Source organism: Thalassophryne amazonica, chromosome 1, assembly GCF_902500255.1.
Source record: "Thalassophryne amazonica chromosome 1, fThaAma1.1, whole genome shotgun sequence".
In the NCBI taxonomy this organism is placed as follows: domain Eukaryota; kingdom Metazoa; phylum Chordata; class Actinopteri; order Batrachoidiformes; family Batrachoididae; genus Thalassophryne; species Thalassophryne amazonica.
In genome coordinates this window covers 59,922,656-59,941,417 of record NC_047103.1, presented here as the reverse complement: position 1 = coordinate 59,941,417, position 18,762 = coordinate 59,922,656, and the positions used below count along the sequence as shown (strand labels likewise).

The 18,762-nt window shown below is 42.7% G+C and overlaps 1 protein-coding gene across 1 annotated transcript in view; it reads right to left on the bottom strand.

Annotated features, from left to right (window-relative positions):
- The window catches only part of hacd1 (3-hydroxyacyl-CoA dehydratase 1), a 46,027-nt gene continuing 27,265 nt past the window's right edge, over positions 1-18,762 (bottom strand). Inside the window, exons 5-7 of the mRNA XM_034170803.1 lie at positions 18,075-18,196; positions 481-659; positions 1-356 (exon numbers count right to left, since the gene is read on the bottom strand). Of these exons, the coding sequence (XP_034026694.1) occupies positions 274-356; positions 481-659; positions 18,075-18,196 (384 nt within the window). The 3' untranslated portion in view covers positions 1-273. The remainder of the gene's footprint in view (positions 357-480; positions 660-18,074; positions 18,197-18,762) is intronic.

Sequence of the window (18,762 nt, the reverse complement as noted above, 5' to 3'; positions counted from 1 at the left end):
CTCTCTCAAACGTACACCCTCACTGTAAACATGTTATTAATTTACTCCAATGGTTTTGTGGATTCTTCCTGTCATTGATTGTCTCTGTAACATCTGAATCTGCCTGGTGGCATCCAGGTCTCAGACAGTTTGTCAATGTAGCTCTTGGGGTCCAGTGCAGCAAAGGATACAGCGGCTGATGGTGCTAAAGATGAGATGGGGGTGAAGCGGGGAAGAGGGAGAGGGTGATGCAGAAACAGGCTGGCTCAAACATCCTTTTAAGAAGGTGCCGTTCTAGTCATCCTTCTCCACTATGACCTCCCCATGAAGCATCTTTCTCCTCTGCCGAAGCATGTGGAAGTAAAGCTGAGGAAACACTGGAGAGATGGAAAAACAAAGAGGATCAATCAACTGTCAAAATATATTCCGGTTTGTTCTATGGTTGGCCATTCATAATCAAGATCATCTTTCATAAATTATGGGAATGAAAATGCTCCTTACATGGGATGTAGGACAGCATGACAATGATGAGGCAGTAGTAGTAGTCGAATGACACATTATACTTGTTGGGGAGCCTCATAGAGTACATTCCAGATCTGCGTACAAACGGCAGAGCTGCAGAAATAGTCAGAAGTTCACCGACAACCCCCAGAGGATACAAGACGATGAAGAAGTTGTATCTGGAACACATAATAGAGGGATACCTTAAAATCCAGCAGTGTGGTCTCAGGGTCACACTCTTGATACCTCAAACACCTAGAGTTAGTCTCTGGATAAAAATACACTCGCATGCACCATCATCCAAACGCACACCACTGTGTGGGGATTCCCAGCTGCAGAAGCATGCATGCTGACAAAATGGGATTACATTCAACAAGCAGCACACAGACAGTTTAAAGCCAAGCTACCTAGTTGGCAAAGGCAGGCTAACTCTCCTCTGTTCATTCTCTGGATAATAATAATTTTTTGCCTCCTTGCTCTCGGCCGAGACGGTCACATTTTTCTCTTCTCCCTCCCTCCTTATCTTTCCTGCTTCTGTGGCGTGTTGTCTGTGAGGCTGTCAGCTTTGCTCTTCTGGAAACAGCAAAAATGGATCTGTTTAAGTGGTCTCTGAACGCAATTGACACTATTTTTTCTACAAGACATTCGGGAGCGGAGGACCCGACCTGTCCTGCCGGGACACACGTGATGGGTTATGTGATGGACAGTTGGAGGAAATGGCAGGTCATGTGCCTTTACACGCTGTCTGTGGAGGACGTCGAAGATGTGTATATATTTGGCATGGTGGTGACCGGGTTCCTGCTGTGTGGAACGGGCATAGCGCTGGTTTACCAGAAAATTAAGAAAGTGGAAGTGGCAATAATTGGCCCGTCCAGGCTGCCCCACATGATTGATTCGATTGGAAGGGCAGTGTCAGCTCAGTCGGCGGGTGTTAACCGCACGTTGGGAACCATCTCTGGTAGGATCGCTGCACTGGAAACCGCAATGATCGTCAGTAATGACCACATCTCCTCTGCTAATTCAGATGTATTGGAAGCCACTTGTCTCAGACTGTGGAATCTTTCAGGCGTCTGCTAATCTGGATTTTCATTCGGCTTCCCAAAACACAGTTGCACTTCAAGGCCGCTGTGATAAAAACCTCCTGGAGAAGAACAACGCTCATGCCTCACCCCCCCTGGTCTTCCCCCACCCTCAGCTTCTCCAGCTCTGACGTTGACTGCGGACAGTGGACTGTTCAGGGCTGGGCCCTTCCTCCCTCCAGAACGGATGAGCAAGGCCATTGATGGCGCCTAAAGGTGGCCTCCGGGTGTTCTGATAACTGGACTCTCACAAATCTCGGTCGTTGTCTCTTGTCCTGTTGTTGTGTGTGATCATTGTTCATTGTGCTGATGGGTTTTTTTCCTGCATTGCTGCTGCATGATTCAATGCAGCAGCAATGAAGGTTTTTCTTTCCCAAGTCTTACCTTGGGTGTGCTTTTTATATGTGTTCATGTACTGGGCCGGCTTATGTGTGTGTCTGTGTGTGTCATTTGTCGTCATGAAGCCGGTCATGGTTTGCTCAGCCCTGCTGTTGACCTAAGGCAGGACATACATCTGGAGCTGCTCCCAGGGTGCCTAAAGGCGACTTCTGCTCCTAACTGGCAAATTAGGATGGGTTAAATGCAGTAAACACATTTCATTGTGCATGGAACATGTTCCTTTGTGCATATGACAATAAAATTCTTTTGAATCCTTGAATAAATCGGACGACCTGCATGCACGCTTAACTGAACAACACTGTGCACAAAACTGTTCCATCCTGGGCTTCTGTGAAACATGGCTTGGTGAGAATACACCGGACGAGTCCATAACACAGGCAGGTTACACCATGTTCAGGGCTGACCGCGATGCGATGAAGAGCGGTAAAACCTGCGGAGGGGGACCAGCTATCATGGTAAAGCAATCCTGGTGCACCGACTGCCAAGTTCACAGTTCTGTTCTGAAGATGTGGAATATTCAATTTTAAAGTGCAGATGGTTGTATTTACCCAGGGAACTGCATTGCATCATTGTATGCCCCCTCTCTGCCAGAGAGGAGACTGCACTGAACAAACTGCACGACATGATAGATAAATGGACATGAAAACCTCATCCCAACAGTGCTTTTATCATCCTTGGTGTTGTGGTCCAGGCCTATAGGGTCCTGTCTTAGTTGGGTTGGTCTGCTTTCTCTGTCCTCAGGTTGCAGTTATCTGCTTTGTCCTCCTCTGTCTTTTCTCCACTCTTCTATGTCTTCTCTGTGTCACTCTCTCTCCCTCTGGTGTTAAGTTATATTACTACAGTTCTTAGTCTCTGTCTTGGTTTTACCTCCCTCTACTGTTCTGTTAGGTTCCCTACATGTCATTAGTCAGTAATTGTCACCACCTGTCTGGGTCTGCACTTGCAACTAATCAGTGAGGCTATTTATAGTGAGCCCAGGTTGTCTTCAGTTGTGGGTCCATTGTTTCTGTAAGTTTATACATGATATGTGTGCATGTTGCAGCTTGACTGTTTCATTTTCTCAGTGTTTCCTGCTGTGACCTGTGGATTGTGAGTATTGAGTGGTTTTTGCATCCCGCAGTTGAACTCACTCGTTAATAAAGAACTGCTGAGTTAACTCCTGTCTTTGGGATAATCTGGTTTTCTGTAAGAAGAAAAGACATTGTGTGGCATCCTGTTTTGATTAAGAAGAAAAGACTTTTGGTTTAACTCTGTTTTAATTGAGAAGAAAAGACTGACTCCTGTTTTTGGTTTTGGATTTCACTTCCAAGCAGTTGGTTTAATCTAGTCTCTGTGTTTATCTCACCTTTTATGAAGAGACTTCTTGTGTTGAAACTCTCCTTTTAAGAAGAAGGATTTCTTAGTTGATGCTCACACTTATGAAGGCAGCAAATCATCCAGTTATCTCTGTCTGTGTTTGACTCTCACCTGCTGCAAAGTAAGGAGACTCCTCAGTTGTATTCTGGGTTCTGACAAAGACACCCCTGAGGCACTCCCTTGTTTGCGAAGGATTCCTTTGGGGTTCTCAACCTGGTTATGAAGGGGATCCCCTTTGCCTCATCCTGTCTTCACTTTTTACTTTGTCTTATTCCCTCTGGTAACTAATAAAACTATGCTTTTAACACCATTCACATCTGAGCTGTCCTGCATTTAGGAGGTCTACCTAGCCAGTCTCAGTCCTAGGTTTTATTAGCTGTTCCCATTCCCGACCATAACTCTTGGGGACTTTAATCATTGCAATCTCCGGAAATGCATGCAGAAACTGCACCAGTTTGTTAATTTTCCAACCAGAGAGAAAAAAATACACACACACACTAGACCACTGCTACTGTAATATCAGAAATAAAACTCAGACTCACTTTATTGTCACTCAATCCTTACAGGCAGAATGAAATGCAGTTTCTCCATGTCTTGGTGTAGTTAACTGGGAAAATTTAACCTAACCTTTGTAAACTTTTGCAATGTACAATATGCGCACCCCTGTGGCCATAGAATATATATACACAACACACAGGGTCAGCAGCAGCAGCAGCTTTACAGCATTAAGAAAAGTGACAATGTGCATGTTAGTGTAATGTTCACAGTTCGGTGGTGGATGTTGAACTGTTCAACAGTCTGACAGCATTCGGGTAGAAGCTGTTTTTCAGTCTGGGCGTTTTTGCCTGGATGCTGCGCAGCCTCCTTCCAGAGGGAAGGGGTGTGAACAGACCGTGCGCAGGGTGGGTGGAGTCTCTCAGGATGCAGGTGGCTCTGTCTCTACATCTGAAGTTGTAGATGTCCTCAATGGGCGGTAAGCTGCATCCGATGGTCTTCTGTGCAGACTTCACCACCGGCTGCAGCGCCTTCTTCTCCGCCACCATGCAGCCACCATACCACACAGGGAGGCAGCAGGACAGGACACACTCCACTGCACAGCTGTAGAAGGACCTGAGGACATCTGTGTTCAGTCTGGCCCTTTCCAATTTGCTCAAAAAATAGAGGCATTGATGGGCTTTCTTGATGACACCGTGGTGTTGGTGTGACACATGTGAGTGTTGGAGAGGTGGACTCCAAGGTACCTGATGGAGGAGACGATCTCCACCGCTGCTCTGCTGATGTAAAGGGGGGAGGGGGTGGTGGGGGCTGACCTGCAGAAGTCAACAACTATCTCCTTGGTCTTGTGGGTGTTGAGGATGAGGTTGTTGTCTCCGCACCACCGTGTCAGGTTCTCCACTTCTCGCTTGTACACTGCCTCATCCCCTTGGCTGATGAGCCTGATCACTGCTGTGTCATCTGCAAACTTAACAACAAGATTATTCTCGTGCTGGGCCCTGCAGTCGAAGATCATCAATGTGTACAGCAGTGGACTGACCACACAACCCTGGAGTGAGCCAGTATTCAGGATGATGGTGGAGGATGAGGTGGTGTTGATCCTGACACTCTGTGGCCTCCCAGTCAGAAAGTCCAGCACCCAGTTGCACAGTGCTGAGGGGGCTCGTAGTTCAGCCAGCTTGGACACCAGTTTCTGTGGGATGATGGTGTTAAACGCAGAAGTAAAGTCCAGGAACAGCAGCCTCACATAGGAGTCCTTGTTCTCTGTGTGGTAGAGGGCCTGATGCACCACGGTGGAGATGGCATCAGCTGTGGACCGGTTTTGCCTATACACGTACTGGTGCTCATCTACAGTCACATCGATGGTCTGCTTCAGGCGCCTCATCACCAGCCTCTCAAAGCACTTTGTGGTGATGGGGTTGAGTGCAACTGGCCTGTAGTCGTTGAGGCAGGATGGTGCAGAGGTCTTTGGCACAGGGATGATCCTTGATGTCTTGAAGCACGGTGGAACTCTGGCCTGGGACAGAGAGATGTTGAATATATCTGACAGACCCTCAGACAGCTGGTGTGCAGTCTTTTAGGACCCTCTCTGGTAGTCCGTAAGGGCCTGGGGCCTTTCAGGGGTTGATCCTCTGCAGCACGCTCCTCACCTCAGCTGTAGTGACGTTGCTGACTGGGGGAGCTTTGGGGGAGGGAGGGACTCAGGAGGGGGTGGTGGTGTTGGACGCCTCAAAACGCGCATAAAAGGCATTCAGAGTGTCCGGGAGCGCTGGGTCTGCATGGCACTGTGCTACATTGTTTTTGTAGTCTGTAATGCATTTGATGCCCTTCCACATGCTCCGTGGGTCATTGGATCGGAGGTGGCCTTGAACCTTGAGGACATGTGTGGACTTAGCTCTTTTTATTCCCACCAACAGGTTCCTTCTGGCTGCTCTGAGTGCTGTTGCATCGCTGTCTCTGAATGCAGCATCACTAATTTTCAGCAGGGAGTGCACCTTTCCGGTCATCCAGGGTTTCTGGTTTGGCCTGATGGTGATGGTCTTGGAGGTGGTCACATTGTCTGTGCAGCTCAGGATGTAGCTGTGCACAGTCGATGAGTATTCCTCCAGGTCCACATTGCTCCCTGTTGTTGCAGCCGCTCTGAACATTTGGCAGTCGGTGGTCTCAAAACAGTCTTGAAGCATGGACCCAGCACCAGTTGGCCACACAGAGATGGTCTTTGTGATGGTGTCCCTGCTTTTCAACACTGGACTGTAAGCAGGAAGCATGAGGAGTGAGATGTGGTCTGAGGCGCCGAGGCGGGGGGCTGCTCTGTAAGCTCCACGTATATTTGTATACACTTTGTCCAGCGTGTGTTCCCCTCGTGTGGCGGTGTTTACATGCTGGTGGAACTTGGGGAGAATATCTTGCAGGTTTACAAGGTTGAATGTATACAAAGCAGAGCCCAAACTCCACTTCGGCAAATCCGATCATTTGGCAGTCCTTCTGAAACCCACTTACATCAAACGGCTGAAAGCTGACGAGGTCACAATCAGAACCACCAATACCTGGTCTGACAATGCACTGGCAAATCTGAAGAGCTGTTTAGAGCTAACAGATATGACAGTATTCAAAGAAGCCACAGCCAATATACAGAGACAGTTAGCAATTACATCAGCTGGTGCACGTTCAGCTGCATCCCTCCAGAACTGTCCGTGCTTTCCCAAATCATGGTGTAACTCAAATGCCTGCAAGAAAATTGGGAACAGACATGTGGCTTACAAGTCAAGAGACAACGAAAAATATAAATGAACCCGTTATGAGTTGCGCATCAGAACAGCTAAAAAACTTCTCAAAAACTTGAAGGCTTCTACCTAGTCAACAACAGGGAATCCAATCAGTCACTAACTACAGGGGAAACTCTGACATGGAGGTCAGAGGCAACACCTCAGACTGTCTCAACAGCTTTTATGCCACTTTTAACAGACTTAGTAGCAGTAAAAGCACACATGCTGGTTGTTGTGCATTTCTCTCTGAAAATCTGAGCAAAGCTGGGTCGTTCTAGACACTGTTCAGAATAACAGCGTACTTTGATTAAAAAGTTAACTGGAGAGGGGAAAACACAAGGGCACATTCACACATAGTGTGAATATGTACAACTCAGGGCAACTCCTGTCGGAACAGCTCGTATGAGCGCACCACAAAACATTGCGCCGACGGGCAGGCGTGCACGATGCCGGTGCGACAGTTCGGGCATGCGGGAACACAGTGCCAGCAGCGCGCAGCTGCTGTGAAGAAAAAATAAATTAAAAAAAATTAAAAATACATGTTGCAATGGTTTCATGCACGCTGGAACACAGTGCGATCAGCAGTGCCATGTGTAACCACATCGCGCAACTGCTGTGAAAATAAAAAATACATGTCACCCAAAAATGATCTGTCTGCTCCTCTGTAGATGACCCATGGTCACAGATGTACAGTCATGAAATGACATGAATGAGAAGCAATTCACTCGTCTCATCATGTCCACACCTGGCGCGTGTCCTGCCCGACACGTATGGTGGGTGATGTGACAGTCAGATTGCCCGCTGCGTGTTATGATCTGACAGTCCGTTTCAACCTGGGGGCAGCCTGTCAACTGGCTGCAGCGTGCACGCGCGCTCACTGGAGCCAGTCGCCACAGCAATATGTTTTTATTTATGTCCACGTGATGACAGCAAGCAGACACACGCGTCACAGTGGGCAGTTGTTAGTCCATATCTGTCAAAACACAGTATGTGTTGTCTAGCTGGGATGTCCAGAATGACAGATCTCCACAGCCGCTTCTGATGGTGGCCACACCTCCTGGCAGTTCAGTGCACACACCAAATCCACACTCGTGGGGCACTTAGACAAATTTCACTGCCAGCACAACAGCGATTGTCTGCAGACTTTCGTGATGACAGTACGAATGGCCACACATTTTCTAAGTGTCATGCGAGCGGTGTTAGATGTTTGTGCGTGTCACCTGGAATTTGGCCGACACCTGCCGCAAGAGGGTTCAATGGGCTCGTACAGCGCACACTCTGTCTTTGACTGTCAGCTAGTGTGCGCAAATAGTTGTAGCAACAGGTGTACGAGGCATTAGAAGCAACTACGATTCTACACGTTTTGCATACGATTCCTGCTGCATGCGCATTTTATGCGCAAATAGACCAAATTCGCACTCTGTGTGAAGGCTCAGCTCCAGGTGACCAAAGGAGGTCTAAAGTTACCTGTGAGTACTGTAACAATTAGAAGACACCTATGTGAAGCCAAGTTATGGGCAACAAGCCCCCACAAAGTCCCATTGTTGGAAAAAAACGACATGTTGAGAGTTTACAATTTGCCAAAGAACATAATGACTGGCCAAAGAAAAATGCTGCAACATTTTGTGGACTGAAGAAAGCAACATTGTGCTTTTTGGATCTAGGGGCTGCAGAGTTTGTTAGATGACCCCCAAAAACTGAATTCAAGCCACAGTAGACTGTGATGACAGTATATGCAATTTGAGAACAAGATCAAAATTTTGTGGAAAAAAGTTGAAATGCCATTTCAACAACATGCAGAAAATATAGCTGACGCTTCAAGATTAAAACTGAACTTCAGAGGATAAATCAAAGTAGTAGCACACATGGCTGCCTCAACAAAATGGTGAAATTGTACTTTTAAATTCCTTGCCACTAAACTGACACCATTAGTTACTCTAGTTACTAGTATATATAATGAAGCATTTGTAAAGGGGGAATTACCTGCTACTCAATCAAAAGCTTTGATAACAGTGGTTCTGAATAAGGAGAAGGATCTGTGCTACTGTAAGAACAGTCCAATTTCCCTTATTTCATTAAATGCAAAGATTTGGTCCAAACTTGCAAACACACTGGAAGAGATAATAACCTCTGTAGTGCACAAAGATAAGGTGGGTTTCATTCAGGGATGCAGCTCTGCAGACAACAGACATTTCATTAACATTATGTGGACAGTCTCAGATTCTAGTTTGCCAACTGCTGCTGTATTGCTTGATGCTGAAAAGGCGTTTGAAAGCGCAGAATGGGGATTTCTATGCAGAACTCTAGAAATTTTTGGTTTTGGAGAAATTTTTATAAAGTGGATATGCCTACTGTATAGTGGACCTGAAGGTACACGCCAGGTTCACCTCTTAGCTCCCTACTCTTTTGCTTGGTGATGAAGCCTCTGGCGTCTGCATTCAGGGGTGATGATCATTTTCAGGGAGCGGTGTATAATGGCTCTATTCCCAAATTAATGATGTTCAATGTATTGTTACTGGTATCAGACCATATGGTATCACAATTAGCACCTATTCGAATATCTCGGGATAAAGGTAAATTGGGACAAATCCGAAGCTCTTCTTTTAACAAGGTTTTGTCCATCTGCAGTGTTTCAGGATGGTAGATTTAGATGGCCTAAGCAGGGGCTAAAATATCTTTGTATTCTTCCCCTCTAAATCAAAGGACATTATTAAGGTGAATTCTAATCCAATTACATTTGTTCGGCAAATCTGACTGGTTAATCATGAGATTTAAGTGGGGATACACCGATACCACTTTTTTTTTTTCCCCAGACTGAGTACAAGTACGAATACTTACACTTGGGTACTCGTCGATACAGAGTACCGATATGAATAATTAGTGATACCATTACAGGCTTATGATGACTTTCAAAATGTCTTATTCATCAGTTGTTCCTTACTTTTTGACTATAACTGCTACCAGTATCATTAGCTTTGTTTTAGTTTACAAACGTAAGTAAGTCCCTTCGGCTGCTCCCTTGTTTGCACTCGGGGTCGTCACAGCAAATCCAAGGTGGATCTTCATGTTGAAATGGCACAGGTTTTACGCCGGATGCCCTTCCTGACGCAACTCCACATTTCACTAAAATCATGTAACTTCGCTTTTTGACTACAACAAATTATCCTTTAACATTAACTGTTTCTTAACTACGGATGGGTATCAATAAGATTTTATCAGTACCATTATCGATTCCGCTTATCAATCCGATTCCTTATCGATACCTCTTGTGAATTTTTTGTGTACTAAAAGTAGGCTTTACAGGTTTTCTATGTCAGCAGGTCAAAGAGCTTTTTCTTACCATGCACCCGCTCTGTGGAACGGTCTTCCTGCAACCGTGAGGCAGTCGGAGTCCGTGGACATTTTTAAGTCAAGAGTTAAAGCCTGTTTTTAATTCTTTCTTATGAATAGATTTTATTTTTTATCAGTTTTATTCTTTTACTTCTGTTTTTAATTATGTATTTTAATTTTTAAATTTTTATTTATTTAAATTTTTATTGTTGAACTGTTCTATGTGAGGCACACTGAGACGGCTTTTGTTGTTATTTGGCGCTTTATAAGCCGATTAAATTGAAATTTTATTGAAATTTCCTTTCAGACATTATTGACATGAATGTTACTCCATACATCTGAGCTGAGCTCTTGCAGCTAGCTGGCTACGCTGCATGTCAGGATGTAATTTATAAAGAATGCAGGACGTCTCATTTTGGGAGGAAAAAGTTTGTCGATTGTAGTTTCTTGTCTGTATTACGTTTGTAAGAGGTGTCATTTTATTTAAAGCGGCAATTCATTTTGAAGTTATTAATTCTGACCAGACTGTCTCGGCAGAGAGCAGCACAGAGTTTGGAGCTGTGCCAACGGAACGGAGGACGATTCTCGTTTCTTGACTGCAACAACACATGAATCCCAGTTAGTGACTATAATCCACACAAAAGTGACTCACAATACTTTAATGGCTTTGAGAGGGGTTAAGATGCGGACTTGCCGTTTCTGAAGAGCAGCGAATCAAAGAACCAACGAGCTAGTGGATTGAAGCATTGCTTCATTAGTTCACGCTTCAAAGTGGTCTCGAGCTGCAGAAAAGGTTGATTACAGAGCTGCTGCAGCGTCTGTATTCAACATAGAGGAATGATCATTTTCCTGAGAAACACCCTCAAAAACAGTGGCTGCTCTGAAGGACAGATAAGGGAATCTTTAAGCAAAAAGGCTATTGATATTGGTGGATCGAATAATTTCTTAATGATACTCGAAAAGAACCGGTTCTCAATACCAACCCTATTCTTAACAAACATGACACTGGCAGACAACTCAACGAAATGTAACCTGTGAACTTCAGCACTACAAAATATACAACACCAATAACTAAACTGAAACTGTCCATCACTAACTTTACTTATGTCTGTAAGCACCAGTGTTGCCACAGTTACTTTGAAAAAGTAATCCAATTACTGATTACTACTTGAAAAAGTTACTTAACTGATTACTCAATTTTAAAAGGAACTAAGTTAGATTACTAGTTACTTTATTAGTTACTTTCAGCAGCTGCAGACAACACCCCGTGCAACCTCAACATGAAAAGGATGACCAGTTTTGCCAATACAGACTTTATAGTCACCCTTTCTTGACTTCAATAAACTTGTTTTATAAAAAAATAAAATAGACATCTTTCTTGACCTCATATTTATATGTGGACAGTACTGTAACAGTAAAACTTACAATTTATAATCTACATTGTTTATTAGGGGTGGAAAAAATCGATACACGTCCGATTCTTATACACGCGATTCTTATTTATTACGATGCTGAATCGAACCAAAATGTCCAAGAATCAATTTTTAAAAAGCATTTTTTAAAACATTTTCTTGCTTACTCGCTGCGTGTACTGTTTGTCAGGCAACGGCTTCCGCACTACAGCGTCCCCGCGAAGGGAGGGTCTGGCATGCTTCAAACATTCGTGAGCTACAGCTTAGCATGGCGGACGAAGAGCTAATTCAGCCAGCACCATCTTTGCTGAAGGCAAATGTTTGGGCGCATTTTGGATTTTATTATTTGCTGCGTAAGAAGGAGCTTGACATGAATTATGCAGTGTGCAAAATCTGCAAAATGAAAGTCAAGTACTTTGGAAACATTTCAAATCCGCAAGCCCACATGCTACGTCATCACCTGGAGCTAAAAGAGGGGAGCAGCGGTATCTGCTGACTACTGACCAGCGCTTCGCTAAACTGCCAGCCAACTCCGAACGAGCAAAGCAAATGAGTAAATTCACATCTAGAATCACTTGATTAACCTTGTAAAGCTGCGACCTCTGCCTGCCCACAGGCTGCCGCGATCAACCAACAATACAAACACATTTGAGAGGTTGACATCACGCTGCTGTAAAGGGGGATCGGGTGTCCAGTATTGGAGCAGTTTTATAATAACAAGTACAAGTAAATGCATACGGGACCGGGCCGATACCAGACACTGGTATCGGCATCGGTGCATCCCTTGATTTCAGACCATAAAATACTGCGTTGACTGTGGCAAAATATTCAACTGTTTCACATTTGATGTATTACTCCGTGCCCTGACCGCGCTGCTGTGCAGATGTCAATAACAGCGCTGTCAGCTGAGAGCGGGAGAAACAACACTGTTGCTACGGTAAACTTTGCCGAGCGAATTACTTACAGAAAAATAATCCGTGCAAATGATGGAACTGGATTAGAATGGGAATAACCCCCGTGTGTCTGATGATTTGCGGATGTTAATGTTGGATTAAGGTCACAAATATCCATTTTACTGGCGACGCGTTAGCAGAGCTGGTAAAACTCAATTTGCGGCCGTAAAATCCAGCACTGACCACAAATCAGACACAACAGGTTTATTCCCTAATTTTGACCCCTTGATACAGGGACTGTATATTGATGTGAAATTTTGGTCGTCACTGCATCTGTCTTTATGGGGAATAGTTAATGTTATTAAAATTAACTGCATCCCCAGGAGAATTAATTATCTGTTTCGCTCTCGGCCATTAAATATCTCAGACAGTTACTTCAAATGTTTTAACAATATATTTATAGGATTTCTGTGGAATGAGAAATGAGCACATATGAATATGAAAGAACTACAAGGACCAGTCAACAACAGAGGATTAGGACTTCCAAATTTATTATATTATTACTATGCATTTACTCTAAGGCACTTGGCACACTGGGGTTTACCTCCAGAAAGAACCCCCCCAATGGCACGGTATAGAGTATTCTGTGCCAGCTCCCGTCCCCGTTCTCCGCTGTACTATCTATACATAACAGGACCTATCCAATCATATTTCACCTTAAAGGAGTATGGAGAGGGATCTCAGGCTGATGGATTTTGACCCTCATTTAAACAATGGCACTACATGACTAAATTCTAAATTAAACATTAATAGTAATTAAAAAAAAATACAGTTGTATGCAAAAGTTTGGGCACCCCTGATAATTTCCATGATTTTCCTTTATAAATCATTGGTTATCTGGATCAGAAAATTCAGTTAAATATAGCAGATAAACACACTGATATTTGAGAAGTGAAATAAAGTTTACAGCATTTACAGAAAGTGAGCAATAATTATTTAAACAAAATTAAGCAGATGCATAAATTTGGGCACCCTTGTCATATTTTTGATTTGAATACATTTAGCACTAAATATTGGAACACAAAACTGGTTTGGTAAGCTCATTGACCCTCCTTACACAGGTGAATCCAATAATGAGAAAGGGTATTTAAGGTGGCCATTTGCAAATGTTTCCCCTCTTTCTCTTCTAATGAGTGGCAACATAGGAGCCTCTAAACACCTCTCAAATGACCTGAAAACAAAGATTGTTCAACATCATGGTTTAGGGGAAGGATACAAAAAGCTATCTCAGAGATTTCAGCTGTCAGTTTCCATTGTGAGGAACATAGTGAGGAAATGGAAGACCACAGGCACAGTACTAGTTAAGGCCCGAAATGGAAGGCCAAGAAAAATCTCAGATAAGCTGAAGTGAAGGATGGTGAGAACAGTCAGTCAACCCACAGACCTGCTCCAAAGACCTACAACATGATCTTGCTGCAGATAGTGTCTCTGTGCATCATTCAACTATACTGCGCACTTTGCACAAAGAGATGCTGTATGATGCTGTAAAGCAGAGGAAGCCTTTTCTGCATACACGCCACAAACAGAGTGGCTTGAGGTATGCTAAAGCGCATTCGGACAAGCCAGCTTCATAATTAGGTGCTGTGGGCTGATGAAACTAAAACTGAATTATTTGGACATAACAAGGGGCGGTATGTATGGCTGAAAAAGAACACAGCATTCCAAGAAAAACACTTGCTACCTACAGTAAAATTTGGAGGTAGTTTCATCATGCTGTGTGGCCAGTGTAGGTACTGGGAATATGGTTAAATTTGAGGGTCACATGGATTCCAGTCAATAATCAGCAGATTCTTGAGAACAATGTTCATGAATCAGTGACAAAGTTGAAGTTGCGCCGGGGCCGGATCTTTCAACAAGACATCGACCCTATACACTGCTCAAAATCTGCTAAGGCATTAATGCAGTTGAACAAGTACAATGTTCTGGAATGGCCATCTCAGTCCCCAAACCTGAATATTATTGAAAATCTGTGGTGTGATTTTAAGCGGGCTGTTCATGCTCGGAAACCAACAAACCTGAGATGTTTTATAAAGAAGAATGGTCCAAAATACCTTCAACCACAATCCAGACTCTCACTGGAAGCTATAGGAAGTGTTTACAGGCTGTTATTTCTGCAAAAGGAGGATCTACTAAATACTGATGTATTTTTTCTGTTGGGGTGGCCAAATTTATGCACCTGCCTAATTTTGATTAAATAATTATTGCACACTTTCTGTAAATCCTATAAACTTCATTTCACTTCTCAAATATCACTGTGTTTGTCTGCTATATGATATATTTAACTGAAATTGCTGATCCAGACAACCATTGATCTATAAAGGAAAATCTTGGAAGTCATCAGGGGTGCCCAAAATTTTACATACAACTGTATTCATTTGGAAGGACTGGGTAGAAAGAGGCATTATTGTACTAGAAAATGTATACAGTAAGATTAGATTTAAAACATCTGATGACCTTAAACAAGATTGCAAACTAATTCTGGAGATATCTTTAACTGCACCAGGTACTACAGTGGATTTATGAGTCAAGTTTACATCCCCAAAACCAGCAGATAAGCTAGATAAAATCCTCTAAGTACGGGGTAAAGGTCATGAAGCATATAAGTATTATAGCATGCTGATGGAATATGAGGGGGAGATAGGAATCTTGGTCTTAAGACTTTCCTGGGAAGGAGACATAGGGTAATATATAACAGGAATGGGATAAGGTTTGTGGAAATTCCTGAACAATGTTTTGGGACTTAAAGGTTAGGCTTATTCAATTTAAGATTCATCACCAATTTTATTGGACCCCAAGTAGGCTCTTCAGAGTTGGTTTAAAAGATTCAAATAATTTCTGGAAGTGTGGTGTGGAAGAAGGTATGATGGTACATATATTCTATTGCTCAGGTCCTAAGATTAATCAATAATGGATAAAAATTCACGGTTACATTGTTAAAGTCCTAAAAGGATATTTTGGGCTTTGTCCTAAGCTATATACATTAGGAGACTGTAAAGTGCTGTCTGCTTTCCATCAGCCACTAAAATCCTGGAAGCATGACTGGACGACAGATTATTCTGAGGAACTGGAAGAAACATGGTGAACCTCCAACCATCCAGAACTGGATGACTGAATTAGGCAAAATGGCTGCATATGAAAGTATGTCACAGAGGATGCAAAACAGAATAGAAAACTACCTTTTGAAGTGGGGCGTCTATCTTGACACTCTATCAGTCACAAAGTAAAAAAAAAATAAGGTGGGGATGCTCAGGAATTGCTATGAATATGATGGAGATATGATGTTTATGGGATTATAATTTATTATTCCTTGTCCTGTTTTGTTTATTTGCTTTTTCATGTTTGTTGATGTTACTTTCCTTTACAGGTGTTATTTGTTGTGACACGATGGACCTATTTTGGTGAATTTCTTTACAGGTTCGATTAAGAGACACATAGCAACCCCGTGTTTTTTTTTTTTTTCTAGATAAGATGACCCTTCTTTGTTGCAGGTGGGGGCAGGGAGGGGGTTTCTCTGTTGGGGAAGAATGCATTTTGTATGTTTTGGTGTTTTGTTTTTATATTAAACATAAAAAAATGCAAGTCATAAAAAGAATAATTTTATTAAGAAGGAAACTATCCTAATATTTGATTATAAATTATGATATCAAAAAGGCCTGTGAAGAGACTGCCATGAAAATCGCACCTGTTCAGGAGAAACTACACAATTTTGAAAAGAGATGCTGCATTTGTTCCAAATAAATCAGTTGTAACAGGCATGCGATATTGATGCATCTGCAAAACAGAGATGACATGTTGCATCACAGGACACAATAAGACATTTCTTCTGAAACTCTGGTAATTTATGCCACAAACATAACCTGGTTCAGTCATCTAGCCAGATTAAGACAGCCACATTTACAGTATATCCCTTAAAATCGCTGCTTTAGCCTCAGCATACAGCACTAACCTATTAAAATCACTTCTTAGTACACCACTCAGGTCTCCTTGGTACGACTGTTTAACCACCACAAATACAAGTCACTGTGCTAATGTGAGCAGGCAGGACTTGTTGGATGAGAACAATTTTTCTCAGACAGTAAACACCATGACTCAGACTGACAGTGATCCTGTATTTAGTCCAGAATGCAGAAGAGGCTCACAGAAATGTCTTCGCGGATGTGAAAGACTTGATGGGTAAACATTCCATGACCAAAAGAGAGGGAGTCTTACAAACAGAAGCAGCTGAACATGAGACTCTCCCCGGGGGCCTGGCATCTCCGCTGTAGTTAAAGACAGACATGAAGGGTTGGGACAGGAGGAGTTGTGCTATTCAATGAAAAAGGTAAAAACAAAACAAAAAAAATCATAACAACAGGACAGAATAAAATGGGCCTCTACAAGACATTTAACACAGATATGACAGAATTTACCACTCTGCTGACAGGACTGTCATAACCCTCTGTGACCTGTGAAATGCCCGCATGTGTGTTGGATAGCAATCAATGGGTGTGTACAGCTGATGTTCTTGTCAACGACAATTTCAGTTGAGCGACTGACGCAAAGCCATGTACAAACAGACTGTCACATCATAGGTGAGCAAGCACTGTCACTCTTCAGCTACCCACTGGAGCGGGAACAGTAGAAGGCATCAGCAGGGACAAATGTAGTAAGTAAACCATATTTGTTAGGAAGGGGATGAAACCAACCGTAATTGAGAAGATGAAATTCAGTTTGCTTCAGTTTGTGTAGGTTACACATACTGCAGTCCACTTAAGACAGCGAAATAAAATGTTATAGTGATTATAGTAATGTGAAGAAGATCATGGAGAAGTTCTCAACTTTAAATCCAAGAGTGCAGGGACAAAGGATGGAAAGTACAGATGATCCCAAAGGAGACTGTGCGCAGGAATTCCATGAAAACAGTCATGACGACTGATGTCAGCAATTAAGCCATGATGAAAACGGTGAGTAAATGTATCCTTCAGAATGGAGAAGGAGGCAAAAGAAAGAGGCAAGGAACAGGCGAGGAAGTGATCTGGAAGCCAGGTGGAGATGATAAAACATTTCCATAGCTGTCAGCTCTCCAACTGAAGAATGTAGACAATCCTTCATAATTATCAAAGTGCATATACTATGCCAAAGTTCAGAGTCCTGAGTCCCAAAGCACCACTTTTGTTCTAAAAGGTGGCTGTGCATTAATTCAAAACAAAAACAATGCCAAGGAGCTTAATATTACAATATAGGAGTACTGGTTATTCTTGAACAATGAAAGTGTCTTAAGGATGAAAGACTTGAAAATTGGGTGCTCCCCGATCCACGTAAAGGATAGATGCTACACTTGCCAAGTAACACAACCAGTTTATGCATTTCCTCAAAATACTTGTGCTCAAAGCATGTACACCTTTCACAATTGTCTGTCTCTTCTAGTTCTTACATTTGGCCAAAAACAAACTTCTTGGCACAAATTAAAATGATAGTTTACAACTGAAGAGACTCACCAGCTGAACAATAAAAGTGTGTGTGTGTTTACTAAATCTTTGGTAAATATCATAATTTTAAAATAATAAATTCATCTACTGGTCTGTGGCTGTCATTAACAATATCAAGGTGCAATGTTAGTAGTTTGAGAAAGCAAACAAGTAGACACACAAGAATTTGCTCTCTGAAAATTAATACACATCTTTATATTATTGACTGACCTAAAGCATGTCTAGGCCTGAGAGGGAATCACACCAAAAATGAATTAACAAAAAGCAGACACCGCACTCGGATACAACAGCCAACACAATTCATGCTCATCCACGCCTTGTGCATTAGCAACAACACCTGGCCCATTTGATGAAGTACGGCAGGTGGTGGAGCAGGTTGAATGTGTAGTAGGAATATCGGGTAATCTCTGTCACCGTCCACACAACCAAGAACAGGATTACACTTTCTTCATTCTGGACCTTACATTTAGTTAGAGCAAGAGAGGCATGGCAGAAATGAAGGAAAAACACAGTCAAACCAGGCCAGGACTGCTCTCACAGTACTGCTGTGTATAACTGTGGGGGAACTGAGCTGTGAACTGGAGCGTAAAGTATGTGTGCATGATAAAACCAAAAATAAGACAAGTTATTAACATGTTTATTATCCTTAATTGTGGCATGAATCAAATATTTATTATTACTCAGCTTTTCTCTCCCCGCCCCACTGGATCACATTTTCTTTACTTTGTTATTATGCTGATTTCTGCATAGCCACCTGCATGAATCTATGCAGACGCATACATAGCAAATGCAAAAAAAAAAAATCAATTTAAAATAGCAACTGCTTGTTATACAATCTTTCACTCACTGATCCAAAAACATGTGACCCTGACCCAGATAAGTGGTTAAAATTGAATGAATCCAATAGCTGACCAGGTGTTGAGAGATAAAAGGAAATAAATAGATAAAAGATATTGCACTGGATCTAGATCAACTTAATCTTTAATCAGTCACACACCTTCAGTGATGCCCAAAAGTCTGTTTGC